At 45.2% G+C, this 18,004-nt stretch overlaps 1 protein-coding gene across 1 annotated transcript in view; it reads left to right on the forward strand.

The window, feature by feature from the left end:
• The window catches only part of SVEP1 (sushi, von Willebrand factor type A, EGF and pentraxin domain containing 1), a 129,208-nt gene that overhangs the window by 90,229 nt on the left and 20,975 nt on the right, over positions 1-18,004 (forward strand). Inside the window, 10 exon segments of the mRNA XM_083720053.1 lie at positions 1,845-2,517; positions 3,183-5,977; positions 8,262-8,487; positions 9,579-9,734; positions 12,472-12,535; positions 12,997-13,170; positions 14,559-14,735; positions 14,996-15,169; positions 15,981-16,157; positions 16,956-17,126. Coding sequence (XP_083576179.1) covers positions 1,845-2,517; positions 3,183-5,977; positions 8,262-8,487; positions 9,579-9,734; positions 12,472-12,535; positions 12,997-13,170; positions 14,559-14,735; positions 14,996-15,169; positions 15,981-16,157; positions 16,956-17,126 — 4,787 coding nt within the window.

Consider the following 18,004-nt stretch of genomic DNA (forward strand, 5'->3'; position numbering starts at 1 on the left):
AAAAACATGAATAACAATAAAAATCAAGTTACAGATAGGTAGCCGTGTTGGTCTGCCATAGTCAAAACAAAAAAAATTCCTTCCAGTAGCACCTTAAAGACCAACTAAGTCAGTTCTTGGTATGAGCTTTCGTGTGCATGCACACTTCTTCATGAAGAAGTGTGCATGCACACGAAAGCTCATACCAAGAACTGACTTAGTTGGTCTTTAAGGTGCTACTGGAAGGAAATTTTTTTGTTTTGAATAAAAATCAAGAATCAATTTAGGGGAAATAAAGATTAGATAATCCCCAGGGCTAGCTGGCTGAATTGGTCCTACTTGGGCCAGTGAGGAGACCAGGGGAGAATTAGCTGTGGGGTCTCAGGGCCTCTGGTCTACTTTTTGGGGATCCTGCAATGTGTTTAAGTTGTTGCTCTGCTAACTATACATTGGAATGTACTCTGGATCAATACAGAGTAGCATTTCAATGACATTTCCTCCCCACCTTAGGGGAGGAAGGAGCAACCAAGGGATATCGCTGAAGTATATCCACCCATCTCTGCAAAGCCCCGATACCGCTTTGGCTCATGTGAGCCAGAGTGGGCATCAAGGCTTCTTTCAACTGTTCAGCTTAAGCCGGGGGTGAGGCAGGGGGGTTTCCTCAAAGGTGCAGGCAGGCAAGCAGATGGAGCCCAAGAAGAGGTTCACCTGGAATGTTTTAAGGCTCTGCCTGCCTGCCTGCCTGCACCGTTGCTGATCTGCAGGCAAATTGCGATTGCAAATACATCGCAGCTCCCCAGCCATCGCAATGTATTTCCAGCTCAAATTGTCTGAAACCAGTATTGCGAACTGAAAGCCATTTATCAATACATCAGACAGCTCCAAAGCTTTGCACCCCAAATGTGCTTGCCTGGCTGAGAAGTGTCCTTCAACTCTGATGCTTGTCTGGATAGAGAGGGAAGTGTGAGAGTGTGTAGAAAATTGCCTGCTGTGCAAAGGGAAGATTTATATTCATTGCTCTGTCCACCTCAGCCTCTGCCCCCGTAACACTGGCAAGTGGATCCTGGATGCTTGCCCAGAAAGGAATGTTTGGGCTGAAAAAGATTATCCACCTTTTGGTCTAGAATGGAACCTTTTGTTCAAAGCTCCCTGAATGATTTGTTTTAGAGCTAGCAGTGTCATAACTACTTGATAGGGGGGCAAAAGATTGCACCCATCAGTAGGAAGAACCCCAGCACCACCAGTGAATTGCATCCGAGAAAATATATCTAAGAAAGAAATAACCGCAGGCATGCCAAAACACTTTCATAGCTGTGACTTGTTTTTATCTGCGGCTCCAAAGTTAAAACACTTTTAAGGTCCGGCAATTTAAAATAACTCTCCTGTTGAAATCAGTGGAATTTGACGTTGATTTACTCCTCCACTAGTTTCCAAGGTTTACAGAAAAGGTATATTCTAATTCATTTTAATCATTTATACCTGTTCTTTCTGAGAATAAAACTTTCCCATGGCAACTTAACCCCCCCCCCAAAAAAAAAATTAAGTACATTTCAAAACTTTTACAGTGGTACCTTGGTTCTCAAACTTAATCCATTCCGGGAGTCTGTTCAACTCCCGAAACCATTCAAAAACCAAGGCGCGGCTTCCGATTGGCTGCAGGAGCTTCCTGCACCCAAGCAGAAGCCACGTCGGACGTTCGGCTACTGAAAAATGTTCGCAAACCGGAACACTTACTTCTGTGTTTGCAGCGTTCAGGAGCCGATTTCTTCAGGAGCCAAGCCATTCAAGAACCAAGGTATCGCTGTATGACGTTAGAAGTCCGTTCTATTATAAGTCTAATGTTGCTTTTCCTTTCCATTCCACAGCTACACATTAATTGGCACTGAAACTGTGGAATGCTTGGCAAGCGGCAAGTGGGACCTGAATCACCAGCAATGTGTGGCCATTTCATGTGATGAGCCTCCGCCTGTGGAACATGCCTCTCCCGAAAGCGGCCATCGTCTCTTTGGCGATATAGCGATCTACTACTGCACTGATGGGTACAGTTTAGCTGGCAATGCCCAGTTGCTGTGCAATGCCCAGGGAAAGTGGGTGCCGCCAGATGACAAGGACGTTCCGGAATGTATCGCCAACTTCTGCGAGAGACCGCTTCCTGCACCCTACAGCATCTTGGAATCGTCAAACAAGGCCAAATTTGCAGCCGGGTCCATTGTAAGCTTCAAGTGCACAGAGGGCTTTGTCTTAAACACGTCTGCTAAGATTGAATGTGTTCGGGGAGGGCAATGGAGCCCTTCTCCGTTGACTATCCAGTGCATTCCTGTTCGCTGCGGAGAACCAGCAGGCATTAAAAACGGTTATGCAATCGGCACAAATTACAGTTTTGGGGCCATCGTGGCTTACAGCTGCACTAAAGGGTACTATATCAAAGGAGAGAAGAAGAGGACATGCGAGGCAACTGGAACATGGAGTGCTGCTATGCCCACCTGTCACCCAGTGTCCTGTGGAGAACCACCCAAACTTGCAAATGGAGTTATTGAGGTACTGCTAAGGCCTTGAGCATAGACAGCATTAGCAACTGGAAGGTTCAGTAGTTTAAAAGTCCAGGCCAATGAACGGGGGAAAAAATAATTAAAAGCAGAGTTTTTGTTTAAGGTAGTTATGGAAATGCATTAGTCTCTGAATCAGACTTCTAAAAATCAGATAAGTGCAGTGCTTTTAAACAGGACACTAAGAAAACCAGAAAACATTTCGCTGGCTGAGTTTTCTGGTATTTTTTTTCTGTACAGATGGTGGGCAGATTTGTAGGGATAACCAAAAGATGTATCCAATATCACTTTTTCCCCATTCATCATCCATAAAAATGCCGAAAGGGGTACCAAAACCTGTTCAGGCGTACAGGCACATTTATTTCACCTTGAGTTTGTGTTTTGTTGATAATAATGTCTTTCAACATTAAATTTTGGAGTTTTTGTTTCATCTGGTCCTATGAAACTGGCCTCACAGCTAATGCCCCACCTCAGTTGCACAGAGAAAGACTGGAATTTGTGACAATCTTTAACTCTTTAAGTGCGGGGGAGTGGGAATGGTATCAGTTGGTCTTGGAATCAAAGCCTTAACATTTATGAACTGTCAGAAGTCAGTGTTTATCTGCTAGGTGTGTGACATTTTATAAGCCCTAAAGTTTGTTCTGGTCTGTTTTACAGGTTGCAACAGGGCGTTCCTTTGGGAGCGAAGTGAGATTTCGATGCAATGCTGGTTATCAGCTGAATGGAAGTGCAACGTTCACTTGCCAAGCTAACCGCCAGTGGCAGAGTGAAGCCCTTCCTTCCTGCACCCTTGTCACTTGTGCAAAACCACCTTCTCTCCAGCATGGCTTCAGCAAGGGAGAAAGTTTTGAAATGGGAGCAAAAGTCAGATTCTTCTGCGACGAAGGCTATGAGCTGATCGGAGATGCCTCCTGGACTTGTCAGAACTCTGGGGTGTGGAACCGAAAACAAAACCCCAAATGCGTCCCGGCAAAGTGCTCTGAGCCCCCGCTAGTTGAGAACCAGCTGGTCATGAAGGAGATGGCTGGCCAAGTAGGCGTGGTCCACTTTTCCTGCAAAGAGGGCTTTGCTTTGCACGGTGCCTCCGTATTGAAATGTTTGACGTCACAACAGTGGAACGATTCTTTCCCTGTCTGCCAAGCCGTACTGTGCCCTCGGCCGCCTTATATCCCTTTTTCGGACTCCATGGTGTCTTCCCTTCATTTTGGCAGCACCGTGAGCTACACGTGCATGGATGGGTTTTTGCTGAAAGGTGTTTCGACCATCAGCTGCCAAGCTGATGGTACATGGAGCGCCCCGCTGCCGGAATGCATTCCGGTGGAGTGCCCACAGCCGGCGGAAGTTCAGAACGGCATTGTAGATGTCCAAGGCCTTACCTACCTCAGCACCGCCCTGTATAATTGCAAACCGGGCTTTGAACTAGTGGGGAACATGACCATACTTTGTGGGGAGGACGGCCACTGGCTTGGAAGGAAACCAACTTGCAAGCCCATTGAGTGTTCCAAGCCCAGGGAGATTCAGAATGGCCGATATTCGTACGTTGACCTGCACTACAGGCAGACAGTTACCTACTCATGTGACAGAGGATTCCAGCTCGAAGGGGAAAGTGTCCTGAGCTGCCTGGAGACAAGGGAGTGGGATGCAGAAATTCCCTCTTGCAGAGCTATCAACTGCGATCCTCCACAGCCCATTGAGAACGGCTTCGTCGAAGGTGCAGATTACAGCTATGGTGCTATGGTGATATACAGCTGTATGCCAGGATTTCAGCTCTCAGGTCTTGCCATGCAGACTTGTGAAGAGTCTGGTTGGTCTAGTGTTAGCCCAGTATGCCTGCCGACTGATTGTGGCCTTCCTCCCCACATAGATTTCGGGGGGTATATAACAATTAGCAGCAATGAAAAGCTTTTTGACCATGGAGGAGGGTTTGAAGAGGGGTTCCCTACTGCCAGCCCACCTTTTTACTCCCTAATACTTGATAACCAGAAAGACATGCAAAGTTATTCAAAGGCCATTAACACGCTACCGTTGTCAGGATACTTATATGGGACTATGGTGTTGTATAGCTGCTACCCTGGCTACGAACTCTTAGGGAATGCCAAGCTGACTTGCCAAGAGGACAGCATGTGGAATGGCAGTGCCCCTGTCTGCATCTCCAGCCGGTGCGAATTGCTGCCGCACCCGGAAAACGGCTTTGCGAATTTTACAGAGAACACGCTTGGTAGTTCAGTGAAGTATACCTGCAAACCAGGGTATAAGCTGATGGGCTCAGAAACGAGGCTTTGTCTGCCCAATGGGCAGTGGAGTGACGAAGCCCCGACTTGCAAAGTAGCATCATGCACGGGGCTTAGCAGGCCCATGAATGGCACAATAAGAGGGGAAGGTCGCACTTATGGGAGCGTGGTCCACTATGAGTGCGACCCTGGGTTCCAGTTAAATGGTCCAAGTAAGAGAACGTGCCAGGCCGATCAGAACTGGGATGGGGATGAGCCGATCTGCCTTCCCATTTCCTGCGGCCAAATCCCTAATCTAGAGAACGGCCAAGTGCTAGGAGAGGAATATACGTTCCAAAAACATATCGAGTACAGCTGCAAAGAAGGTTTCGTCCTGGAAGGGGACCAGAGGAGAGTCTGCCTTGCAGATGGACGATGGAGTGGAAGATCTCCGTTTTGCAGGGTGATCCAATGCGCCAAACCACCGGCGCTTCGTCACGGGCAGACTAGTGGGTCGGAATTTGGCTTTGGGAAGAGAATTGAGCATCGCTGTGACGAAGGGTATGTATTGCGTGGTGCATCTGTACGTATCTGTCAGGCTGGCGGTAACTGGGATAGAGAAGCTCCTTTCTGTGAGTCTGTCAGCTGTGGGCCTCCTGAAGACATCTCTCACGGCTTTCTGAACGGCTCAGTCTTCACTTATGGGAAATATATAAAGTACATCTGCTTTCCTGGCTATGAGTTACAGGGGAACCCAGTGAGGCAGTGTATGTCTAATGGGATGTGGAATGGAACAGCCCCCTCTTGTGTGCCTTGTGAATGCCCTGTGCCCGTGATTCAGAACGGGGCAGTTGTAGGCAACCATTTCATCTGCGGCGAGAGAGTAGAGTTTCAGTGCCTGGAAGGTTTCAAGCTGCTAGGACCCACAGAAATCACGTGTGAAGCTGCTGGCAGATGGAGTTCTGGCTTTCCGCACTGCGGGCAGATCTCGTGCGGCCCCCCGCCAACGATCCCCAATGCATTCATCAACGGGAGCAGCTCTATAGACCAGAATGCCATCGTTTATAATTGCGAACTGGGCTACGTGATGCAAGGGAGATCGGAATTGACATGCATGGAAACAGGAGCCTGGAGCAAACCGTATCCAAGTTGCACCTTACTGACTTGCGGGCCACCACCTTCTGTCCTTCACGCAGTTGCCGTTGGAGAGTCGCAAGCCTATGGGAGCAAAGTCCAGTACAGGTAAGAAGAGTTCACATGCCAGTCAAAGAGTCTTAGGCCTGGGTGATACCTGGTTTCCAGCATCGCGATATATCAGCAGCAAAAGCATCGCGACTTACCAATAAATCATTTAATAAGGAGGGAACTATGTAGAGTCATTGACTGGCTTCATGGTTTTTCCAGAATCATGGTTTTTGCCAGAGCCTGCTCTTTTGATTCATTGCCCCTTGCAAGAGGCAGGGGAGAGCTGAACCGGCAGAGTTAACAGGGACTACAGAAACAGAGAGAAGCCTTGGCTGGCTTCACTGTTTCCCCCACAATCATTGTTTTTGCATAACACACAAACACAATTGGTGATATGTTGCCAGGTCAAAAATTATGAAACCGATATCACAATATGGACTTCCAACTGGCTTTGGACTATATAGCAATATACAGTGGTACCTTGGTTTATGAACTTAATGCGTTCCCGAAGTCTCTTCTTAAACCAAAGCATTCTTAAACCAAGGTGTGCTTTCCCATAGCAGTGGGGGACTCAATTTACAAATGGAACACACTCAGCAGGAAGCGGAACATGTCCTGCTTCCAAGGCAAAGTTCACAAACCAAAACACCTACTTCCAGGTTTGCAGCATTCTTAATCCAAGTTGTTCATAAACTAAGCTGTTCTTAAACCAAGGTACCACTGTATTTACCAGCCCTAGTCTGCCTTAGAATGTATGTATAAGTATGTATACATACATACATACATACATACATACATACGTAACTTGAGGTTGCCATCCTGTTTGCTCTGCCTACCTGCTAACCCTGCTTCCCCCATACCTAGCCAATCTCCCTTTATACCTGACCAAAACCCTCACCCATCCCCTCACAGCTCACTCCAACCTCCCATTCCACTCCCAACTAACCTTAAGCTCCTCCCCATCACAGCTCAGCCAACCTTTAAATGGGGTTTTAACACCACTGTTTAATGGAGATGGGGAGGCACTTAAGAGAACGGCTTGCAAACTGCTCTCTGAAGCACCTCTCCATCTCCTTAAACCCTGCTCGGGTTGTTTTATGGCAAGCTTCCGTTTTCCCCTTACAAGAAGTAGGATTTGCTAAATCATCAGACACAGACATCCCCAACAGATGCTTGTTTTGTGTTTGCATTGTAAATGTATTTCACAAAGAATAAACGGTATTGGGGAAAGGAGGTGGCAGTTGGCGTTTGGGAGTTGGTTGGTCATTCTGTTACTTGATTACCGTATTTTTCGCCCTATAGGACGCACTTTTCCCCCTCCAAAAATGAAGGGGAAATGTGTGTGCGTCCTATGGGGCGAATGCAGGCTTTCGCTGAAGCCTGGAGAGCGAGAGGGGTCGGTGCGCACCGACCCCTCTCACTCTCCAGGCTTCAGGAAGCTATCCCCAAGCCTTGCAAGCCCGGCAGGAGTTCCTGGCCGGCTCGCAAGTCTTGCGGGAGGCAGCCTGCAGCCCGAAGCACGGGGCACGCTCCGGAGCGCCCCGGGCTTCGGGCAGATATCGGGCAGCCCCACAAGCTCGGGGGACAGCGGGGAGGCAGAGCGCCGTCATCCCGCTATTCCCCGACCGGGGTTGGAGCCTGGCGGTGGGGAAAAGCAAGCGCCAGCCCCACAAGCTCGGGGGACAGCGAGGAGGCGCAGTGCCGCCATCCTGCTGTTCCCTGACCTGGTTTGGAGGCTGCCAGCCCCACAAGCTTGGGGGACAGATATCCGCAAGCCTGGGGAGACCGGCGCGACTTCCCGTCGGGCTCCCTAGGCTTGCGGATAGCAGCCTGTTCTGGGGGCAGGGGTTGGGGGAAGCTCCGGCATCCCCCGCCCCAGCCCCTGTGCTTGTAGGGAAAATATTTTTCCCCCTTTATTTCCCCCCCCCCCCCAAAAAAATTAGGTGCGTCCTATGGGCCGGTGCGCCCTATGGGGCGAAAAATACGGTATTTAAGAAGGTAGCTTCATGCAGGTACTGTCTGGAGAAGTTTGTGAATGTGGGCAATCTATGGATTAATAACTTGTGCACTGCTATGAAGGAGCTTTGAAAACAAAAAGGAATAAACCCTCTCTTGGGCTCAAGGGAGTGAAATGCATTGTGTTCATTAATAGGTATGCGAATAATATTTGTTGTTCAACTGTTGCCAACCTAATAAGTAAATCTTTATCTTCAAATCTTGTGTAAGACGTCTTATTTTATCACCGACAGCTATCATATGTACCTTAGGATTTACTTCAGCAGCTCAGAGCATGCAATATGTACCTATTGCTGGTGACCCCAGTGTGACTTACATGTTGCAGATGTCTGGAGGGTTATGTGATGGAGACAGAAATGGATACCTGTACCTGTCAGGAAGATGGGCACTGGTCCCCTAATAGTATTTCCTGTTGCCCCAGAAAATGCTCCCTGCCAACAAATATAACCAATGTAATTATTTCTGGTGATGAGTTCACTGTGAACCAGAGCATTACCTTATCATGCCAAGAAGGCTATATTCTGAATGGAGCAAACACTTCCACATGCCAGGTAAAGGTTTATCTCACTTTTGCTCTGTTTTAATCCTTGTCTTAATAGTCATATATCTGTGCCTACTGAAGTCATTCCTGAAGAGCAAAAAAATACTAATAATGTTATGGTAATACACCATGCTTTTATTCTGCTAAATGAAAACTGAACTGCATCGCTGTTTTAAAAAATATTGATCTGAAAATAATCCTCCCTCGTAACCTTTTTATAACCGCACCATTCCAGACTGGCAGCTCAATCCTATGCATGCCTACTCGGAAGTAATTCCCAGTGCAATGAATGGGACTTGTGTCTATTAGGGAAGTGTGTATATTAGGATTGCACCCTTAGTTTTAAATTTAGAGGAAGTTAATTCTGTTATTTGAAAGGCCAGACATTCCATGCCACCTCAATAAAACTTGACATATGAGAATTGTGTCAAATTATCCTCCTTAGAGAAGCGTGGACCTGCTCCTATTAGGTAGTGGAGTTTTATCCTTTTGTTTTTCTAGATACATTTCAATTTATATTGTTCCTGGAAACCGTTAAACGGATTGATTAGCAAGCAATAGTTGCATCGTTGTAATTTGTCATGGAACAGTTTATGTCTACAAAATTTGGAATATTTAGAATAAAAAATGCTATTTAGCAATTTGGAAGAAATTCATGCTGCTAAATAATGTCTGCTCAACATTTCTTGATCCAAATAATGCTTTCTGCGTGAATAAACACCTTTCTGCTAATCGTCAGAACTTTTGCTTATGACTTTTCTCAATTCCAAAAAGTGCAAGTTGCAATCCAGAAAAACGCAGGACATGCCATACCGCTGACACCATTCTAAAAAGCCCATCATCCCTGACCGCTGGTCCTGTTAGCTAGGGATGATGGGAGTTGTAGTCCAAAAACAGCTAGAGACCCAAGTTTGGGAAACCTTGGTCTAGGTAATAGTGAACGTCTCAATTCTTCAGTCCAGTCATTTCTTAAACTCTGCATATCAAAGTTATTTGTTGCTAGGCTGTTTGCACTTTATATATCTTGTGAAAAGAAAAAAGAAATTTGTTGCTTCTGTGTTGCTTAGCAAGCCATGGAGATACTTTCCCCCCTCTTTTTAGAATAACGGTAACTGGATGCCATTATTTTCAAGCGAGATCTGTGCTCCTGTTTCCTGTGGAAAGCCTGAGGCTCCAGAACATGGAATAATGATTGGCAACAGATACAGTTACAAAGACATGGTTCTTTATCAATGCAGTTCTGGTTATGAGTTGGAAGTAAGTCCATTCAATCTTTTCTTCATTCTATTGGTTAGCATGTTGCCCAGTAGATGGCATGCTAAATTAAAATCAACGTGTCCTTTTATTGGGAAAAGCTTCTTACAACCATCATTTGCACTTGAGAATAAAATACAGGTGTGCTGCATCGCTTATGATGTGCATCTTATTTGCCACTCATTAAACCACAGGAATTGGCAAAGCCATTCTCAAAAGAATTAAGTCACAAAACTATACGTCCAATGCACCTTTCAAACTGGTACACCAGAAACTGGATCCAAGTTGGGATGATTGCTTGTGAAGCTTTAGTTGTAGGTCTGCATCTGTTAAGACAGGAACTGTAGCTGGATCTGGATCACCAGATCTACAATGAGGAGCAAATAAACTAGTAGTTCAGAGATGAGAGAGCTGTAGCACTTCAAATTGCAGGCAGCAAATCGTATTTTTGACTCTCTTGCTGTACGAAAAGAAAACAAACCTGAAAGTAGGAAAGTAGCACACCAGGAAGAAGGCTGGGCAAAAATTTTTCAGCCTGTATATTTGTTGTTCATAATAATAACACATGGGTAGGCAAACTAAGTCCCAGAGGCTGGATCCAGCCAATTGCCTTCTAAATCCGGCCTGCGGACGCTCCGGGAATCAGCGTGTTTTTACATGAGTGGAATGAGGCCTTTACTTTAAAATGAATCTCTGGGTGATTTGTGGGGCCTGCCTGGTGTTTTTACATAAGCAGAATGTGTGCTTTTATTTAAAATGCATCTCTGGGTTATTTGTGGGGCATAGGAATTCGTTCATTCCCCCCCCCCAAAAGAAAATATAGTCTGGCCCCCCACAAGGTCTGAGGGACAGTGGACCGGCCCCCGCTGAAAAGGTTTGCTGACCCCTGTAATAACACAATACCTTGGGAGGGGAGAGTATTTGTTTTTATTATTATTTAAAATGTTTGTATGCTGCCCTTGTGTAAGCAAATTCCCAAATATTTCACAATAACATTAAAATGGTAAAACGCAGTGGAACTCAGTGGCCAAAGATGAACACAGTAGTATCAGGAAGGAAAACGAGAGAAAGCGATTTTTAAAAATTAGATCAGTTTTAATGACGCAAGTGGGACCTGCAACAAAATGTGGCTGTGCAAAGTGTTCCCGTTCGTGACTTTAGCCAGCCAAAATAACCTCCCCAGATACTCCATTTCCTTTTCCTCCTCCACCTCACAATACTCACTTGGCATTCCATGTCAGAGGCTGGTCTGGATCAGAAGATTGGGGAATGCAGTCGCAGGAAAAGCAGCTCCTAACAGAAGAGGAGGGGGAATATTCACACACACACCCCTTTGCTTCCAGCATTTCCAGAAGCAGGGAGACAGGCAGACACAGAAGCTGCTCAGTTGAGAGAGGAGCTACCCAGCTATGAGATAGTAGCTATGCAACCAGAACAGATGGAGCAGCTGGGCGATACAGCAATCAAAAGTGGGGGAGAACCCCCTCCCCCTGAAATTGGAGGTCCGCGTGTCAGAGAACAAAGAAGACACGGGGGGGGGACTTCCCATTGGAGCGCTTCGTGCTGCAGAAGTGGGGAGGAGTCAGAGTAGGTGTGGTGATCACACAGGGTCCCTGGACGTTTAACGGTCTATTGGTCCCTGGGCCACCACTGTGCTCACTTCCCCGCTGCCACCAACGCGTTACTCTCTGGTAAAACACTGAGCCCGAACAGTTGTTAAAAGTGAACCAAAAAAACAAGTTTATTTTACAAACTTTAGCAAGTTTATGTTTCTCCGATAATATTCCTGTCAGTACCTTAACTTTAGGTTTTTTTTAACCGGCCTATACCTTCCTAATACCTTCTGACTGACTATCTCAACTGTTTGACTGACTCCTCTTAACAAATTATCTCACAGTCTCACCCCAGACTAGCCCAACCCACAGACTTATCTTATCTGTCTCTTCTAACTCCAGACTGTCTTCTCAACCACCCTAACTCTAACTCTCTCCCCCCCCAAAAAAACTCTGTGCTTAAATCTTATACACAGTTAACTCTGCCCCCTGGGTTCCCATTGGTTAGTCATTTTACAATTAGTTAACCCTTTCCCTATGAACCCAGTATGATGTCACACACCTAGGAAGGCAAACGCCACAGTAGGTAACTCATATCCTTGCAGGGGGTTGCCTGTTTGTGCTTGTAACAGAATGCTGTAATAAAAAGACTATAAATCTACCAAATGCTCGTTAATTCTTATCGGTGAGCCACCAGAAGGGAAATGGGGAACTCCCGTACTTGACATTTCATGACCATTGCTTAATCTTCATTGAGCTTTGTCTGGGGTACCACTCCTCTTCAGTCCCCATTGATTGGTTGTGTGGGACCCCATCCCCTCAAATATTTTATTCAAGTTGCCAACCCAGCTCTCCCCCACAGACTTATGAGAGAACGCTTTCATATTTCTTCGATAATGCTTTTCTACTTCCGTTATTCCTTGGGTTGTGCCCAGTGGTAGTGCATGCAGGAGATAGCTTGTACAATTAGTTTTATCCCTCCTCCTCCTCCTCTCAGCTCCAGAGGTTGGGCCCCTCTGGGTGGGCTTTCTTACACGGGGCTTCAGTTGCGGAGGAGAATCTGCTAGAATTAGCTGGTGCTCCTTGCCTAAAGATCTGCTGGTCTAAGATTCCTCTGTCCAATATCAGATTTCCTGTGAGAATAGGATATTTTGTGCTCTTTTCTGAATTATTATTTTACCCGATAGGGTGATGCAGAGCGTATTTGTGGAGCGGATAAACTCTGGAGTGGAGCAACACCAGTCTGCAGAAGTAAGCGGTGCATTAATTTTATTATATGTCAGGCTTAATTTGAACATGGCTTCCCCCCCACCCCAAGGTGCAATACTGGAATATGTTGTGTAGCTCAGCGGAGTCTGTTTGGGTCCTTTGCAGAGATTATGAGATGCTCCCCCCCCAACATTTTCCTAGTAATTAAACATCTGCAAACTCATCCATACCAGCAAATTAAACAAAGCTAAGTGCAGTCGTACCTTGGATCCAAAACACCTTGGATCCCAAACACCTTGCAAGTCGAAAGTTTTGGCTCCTGAACACCACAAATCTAGAAGTGAGTGTTCCGGTTTGCAAACGTTCTTTGGAACCCGAACGTCCGATGCGGCTTCCGCAGGTTCCACAGGTTCCTGCAGCCAATTGGAAGCCACGCCTTGGTTTCCAAACATTTTGGAAGTTGAACGCTTTACTGAAAAGATCACCTGTGTGTTTTCATTCAGAGATATCCTGTGGGCCCCCTGAACCAATAGATAATGGATCCATTATTGGCAAAGATTTTGTGCTTGGAGATGAAGTTCTCTACAATTGCGATCAGGGATTTGAACTACAGGGGCCAGCTCGAAGGATTTGCCATGTTAACAAGAAGTGGAGCCCCTCAGCCCCTACGTGTGTGAGTAAGTAAATATCAGTGTCAGTTGACAAAAGTTCTCCACATTAGGTAAATTTCAGTAGAAACACAAAGCCTTCTCCTTCCTGTAGTTGCCACAGGCAAAGCCATGTTGGTGGTCATGTAACAAGGGAGAGGAAAGAATGGGTGTCTTCGTTTTCCCCCAGAATTGTTTTATTAGTCCTTTACCCCCCCCCCCAGATAATCTTTATTGTTTTTTTTAATTACATACTGTACATACACATATTGCATTACATTTTACATTTATATTTGCTCCTAGGAGCTGACTTCCCTCCTTCTTTCTTCTGGCTTTTTTATATCGTTTCTAAGTTTTTCGCATTTTCCTTATGCATTTTTTATATTGTTATTCTTCCTCCACATTTGTCCATAAAATATCTATAAACAAATAAATCCTTCTATACATACGATTCTTGTTGTCTGTCTATTTTCATTTACACCTACTGTTTATTACATTGGTCACATTGTATATTTTACTTCTTATTGTTATTATTGTCCAATAAAATGTTATTAGACAGTTTTATTGTTTTATTTGTCCTAGTGTTATATTTATTGTTTATTGAGGCCATGAATTGCCCTTCTTCCAAAAGGGAGCCCAGAGCAATGTACAACAATAAAAACAACAAAACCCACCGGTAGGTAAAACACACATGTTCCAAAAAATCTATATCAGAAACCAAAATATTTTTTTAAAAAAACCCAGAATCACCTGAACGTAAGATGAGTCATGCTGGACCAGTCATTGGCCATCTGGCCTCCCATGGGAGTAAATTCCATGTGGTGTGTAGAAAAGTGCTTCCTCCTTTCTGTCTTGAATCTTCTCAGCTGCATTCATAAAATTCCCCCAAGTTCTAGCATTATAAAAGAGGAAGGAAAACCTCCCTGTGTCCACTTTTCCTACAGAACCGTTTGCTGCTGTTAGGCATTAGACCATGACCTGGTTTGCACAACACAGTAAAACTGTTAAGTTGTGGGTGAACATATCAGACGACACAGCGATTCTTCAAACAGCTCTTGTTTATTCACAGGCCAGAACAGAACTGAAGAGTTCAGCCAGCCTGCTTATATAGAGCTCCAGTACAACGTAACTGTAACAACTTTCTGTAACTATCCAATCACTGAACATCACTTTCGATCCCTTATTTGCATATGTGGACCTGAACTATCAACAATATCCCCCTGCTGGCCCAGGGTGAGAACTTCAGTACATAACAAAAACGAACTATGACTTACTGGGACTGTAAGAACACGTGGTCTCTCAGAGAGGGTTTCCACACCATGCTAAGCCAAGCCAAGGTTTTGCTTACCATATTGTTCAAACCCAGGCTCACGATTAAGCTCTTTCTCCACTGACCACAAGCTTCTTTTCTCTTGCAGGCATAAGATGTGAACCACCTCCAAGAGTGGAAAATGCATTGCCTGTAGTCGTAGAGAAAGCATACTACAGAAGCAACATATCCTTTGTATGCAATTTTGGATATCACTTGCTTGGACCCGAAAACATCACCTGCTTGGCCAATGGAACTTGGAGTAAACCCTTTCCGTCCTGCAAAGGTGATTTTTGGGTTGTGTTTTGCATTTGTGAGTGTCCTGCTAGTTTTCTTGTTCATGGGGACACAAGCGATCTGTTTATACACCGTCCTCTTATTCCAAACGAGTGAGAGGTCCAGATTGTCTTCACAGAAATCCACATCTTCAGAGGAGGGGTGTTAGGGAGCCCTGATAGACTCTTGTTGCTCTTCTGATGCTTCTCTTGTTAAACAATTCACCGCAAAGAAACAATTGTCCTAATTAACTTACCATTCATTGTTTAGAAACCAGATGTGAAGATCCAGAATTCATTGAGAATGGGAATGCTGTCTATGAAAACAACACAGTTGGCAGCAGGGCTGCGTATTATTGCAACAGAGGGTACAGCTTAGAAGGGGAGCCCATTGCAGAGTGCACAGAAGCAGGAACGTGGAGCCATCCTATACCTCAGTGCAAACGTATGTTCACTTCTCAATAATGGAAACTAGCTTTACTTGTTTTTGACTCCTACAGTTTTCACTTTTATTGCTTTCATTGCTATACAGTGGTGCCTCGCAAGACGAAAAGAATCCGTTCCGCAAGTCTCTTCGTCTTGCGGTTTTTTCGTCTTGCGAAGCAAGCCCATTAGCGGATTAGCGGATTAGCGCTATTAGCGGCTTAGCGGATCAGCTGATAAGCGGCTTAGCGGCTTAGCAAATCAGCTGTTAAGCGGCTTAGCGGCTTGGGAAAAAGGGGGGGGAGGGAAAAAACCCTGCAGGAACTCGCAAGACATTTTCGTCTTGAAAAGCAAGCCCATAGGAAATTCGTTTTGCGAAGCACCTCCAAAATGGAAAACCCTTTTGTCTAGCGGGTTTTCCGTCTTGTGAGGCATTCGTCTTGCGGGGCACCACTGTATCTGTTTGGTGACTTCCATGCCACCATTGGCAGAGAATAATAATAATAATAATAATAATAATAATAATAATAATAATAATAATAAATTTTATTTATATCCTGCCCTCCCCAGCCAAAGCTGGGCTCAGGGCGGCTAACAACAATCAAAATAATCCATTTCTTCTTAATGTATATGTATGGATAAGTACTACACTGTTACACATACACTTAAAATAATGGACAGAATGCCTAAATGAACAGGTTACAGCTTTTGTTGTGGACTAAATACTGTATAAGTAAGCCTATTTTTCAGTGGTAGCATAATTTAACTAAATAAGGATATGTCAGGTTTGTTTACTATCTGCATTTCCCCCCCTCTCTTCCTACGGTTAACAGCAAATCCGTGCCCTGTGCCATTCATAATCCCAGAAAATGCCCTCCTATCGGAGACAACTTTTTATGTCGGGCAAAAGGTATTTATCAAATGCCGAGAGGGCTATCAGCTTCGAGGGCCATCTGTCATAACCTGTAATTCTGATGAGGCATGGACTCCGACTAGAGCTAAATGTGAAAGTAAGTAATATAATAATAATGAAAAGCGACTTTTGTTTTTATTGAGAATAGCTTTCGACATTAAGCTCCTCTCTCCAGTGAAGCTAGAACACAAAACCAAGTCGACAAAGAGATTTTATAGGCCGGTCTGCATTAATTCACGTTCAGGTAAAAGTGCTGATTGTCATATCAATCGGTGTCAATCTGAGAGAGTTGGACATGCCTTGAAATCATGCCTAGTCTTCTGCCTGCGAAAGCTGAGATTCACATTTTGGGTATTATGTAAATGTAATGGGGGAACAGGGGCGTAGTGTGCGGGTAAGGGGGGGCCATGGCCCCAGGCGCAAGATTTTGAAGGGGTACAACAAGGCACCACCATGTAAGCACCCCCTCACAGCTCTGTGCTGTGCCTGGGGGCCCCCACTTGACCCCGCCCCCAGAGAATGTAAATGGAGGGAGGACCTGGTGCTTTGAAGGCCCAATGATCTCCTTGGCTGTTGGGGCTTCAAAGTGCCATGTGTCCTTACGCCAGCTGATTGACAAGTGGACAGCCCCAACCACCTTTCAGATTTGGCCAGCAGCTGGGAGGGACCATATGGGAAGGTATAAGGAGCCCCAGCCTGTCAACCAAATCCATATGCAAACAACCATGTGCGTGGAAGTCAGACATCCTTGCATATCTATAAATGCTGAAGTCAAATATGATATTCAGACTAATTACCACCCCCCCAACCCCAAGCTCCCTGAATAGTCTTTTCAGAGTCAAATCGTGATGTGCTTTACCATTTAAATCACAGTTTCGTTATTGTGTCTGTTTAGAGATATCTTGTGGACCACCGGCTCATGTAGCAAATGCTTTGGTTCGGGGAACATTTTATCAGTACGGAGATGTGGTGACATACTCGTGCTACAGCGGATACATGCTGGAAGGCTCCCTACGAAGCGTTTGTTTAGAGAATGCAACTTGGACAACGCCACCAGCCTGCAGAGGTAAACAGGCCTTTGCCATAACAGCTGTGCCAGAGGCCCATCCTGCCACATTCTCTAGCAATTGTATGATAGGTGCCCTCTAAAAAGAATTTCCCAGAGGTTTCCCCAGTGTTTACCGTTAAAGAAGCACTGTCTATATAATATAATAATAAACATTTTATTATTTATACCCCGCCCATCTGGCTGGGTTTCTCCAGCCACTCTGGGAGGTTCCCAACAGATTATTAAAAACACCAAATATTAAAAACTTCCCTAAACAGGGCTACCTTCAGACATCTTCTAAAAGTCAGATAGCTGTTTATTTGCTTGACATCTGATGGGAGGGCGTTCCACAGGGCGGGCGCCACTACCAAGAAGTCCCTCTGCCTGGTTCCTTGTAACCTCAATTCTCGCAGTGAGGGAACTGCCAGAAGGTCCGGGATGGACCTCAGTGTCCGGGTTGAACTATGAGGGTGGAGGTGCAGCTTCTAATATAGTCATGGTTTTGCTGTGCTGAATTTAGAGACAACATATTTCAGGAAACAGGCTTCTAAATTTAAAGGTTTTTTTAAAAAACAACAACACACACATCTTTTTTTAATCTTTTCTTTCCGTATTGCCATTACTACTGCTTTTAGGTTCTTACTTGGTTGTCCTCAATCGCTTTTGATGTAAGTTGCTTTGGGTCACTCTGTGAGAAAACATAACGAACAATAATGAACATAATAATTAAAATGGGGAGGTGGAGGACCATAAATGCCACCTTGAGGTAATAATGATAAAGGTAGCAATAATAGAATAAACTCCTCCCTCAGTTTAGCTGCGGGGCTACTCAAACTGGGAGGTGTGGAGCTGCCACCACCCAACCTCCAACTGATATCTAGGTTAAACACAAAGCA

This window comes from Podarcis gaigeae (genome assembly GCF_964106915.1).
Source record: "Podarcis gaigeae genome assembly, chromosome: 17".
NCBI classification, from domain to species: domain Eukaryota; kingdom Metazoa; phylum Chordata; class Lepidosauria; order Squamata; family Lacertidae; genus Podarcis; species Podarcis gaigeae.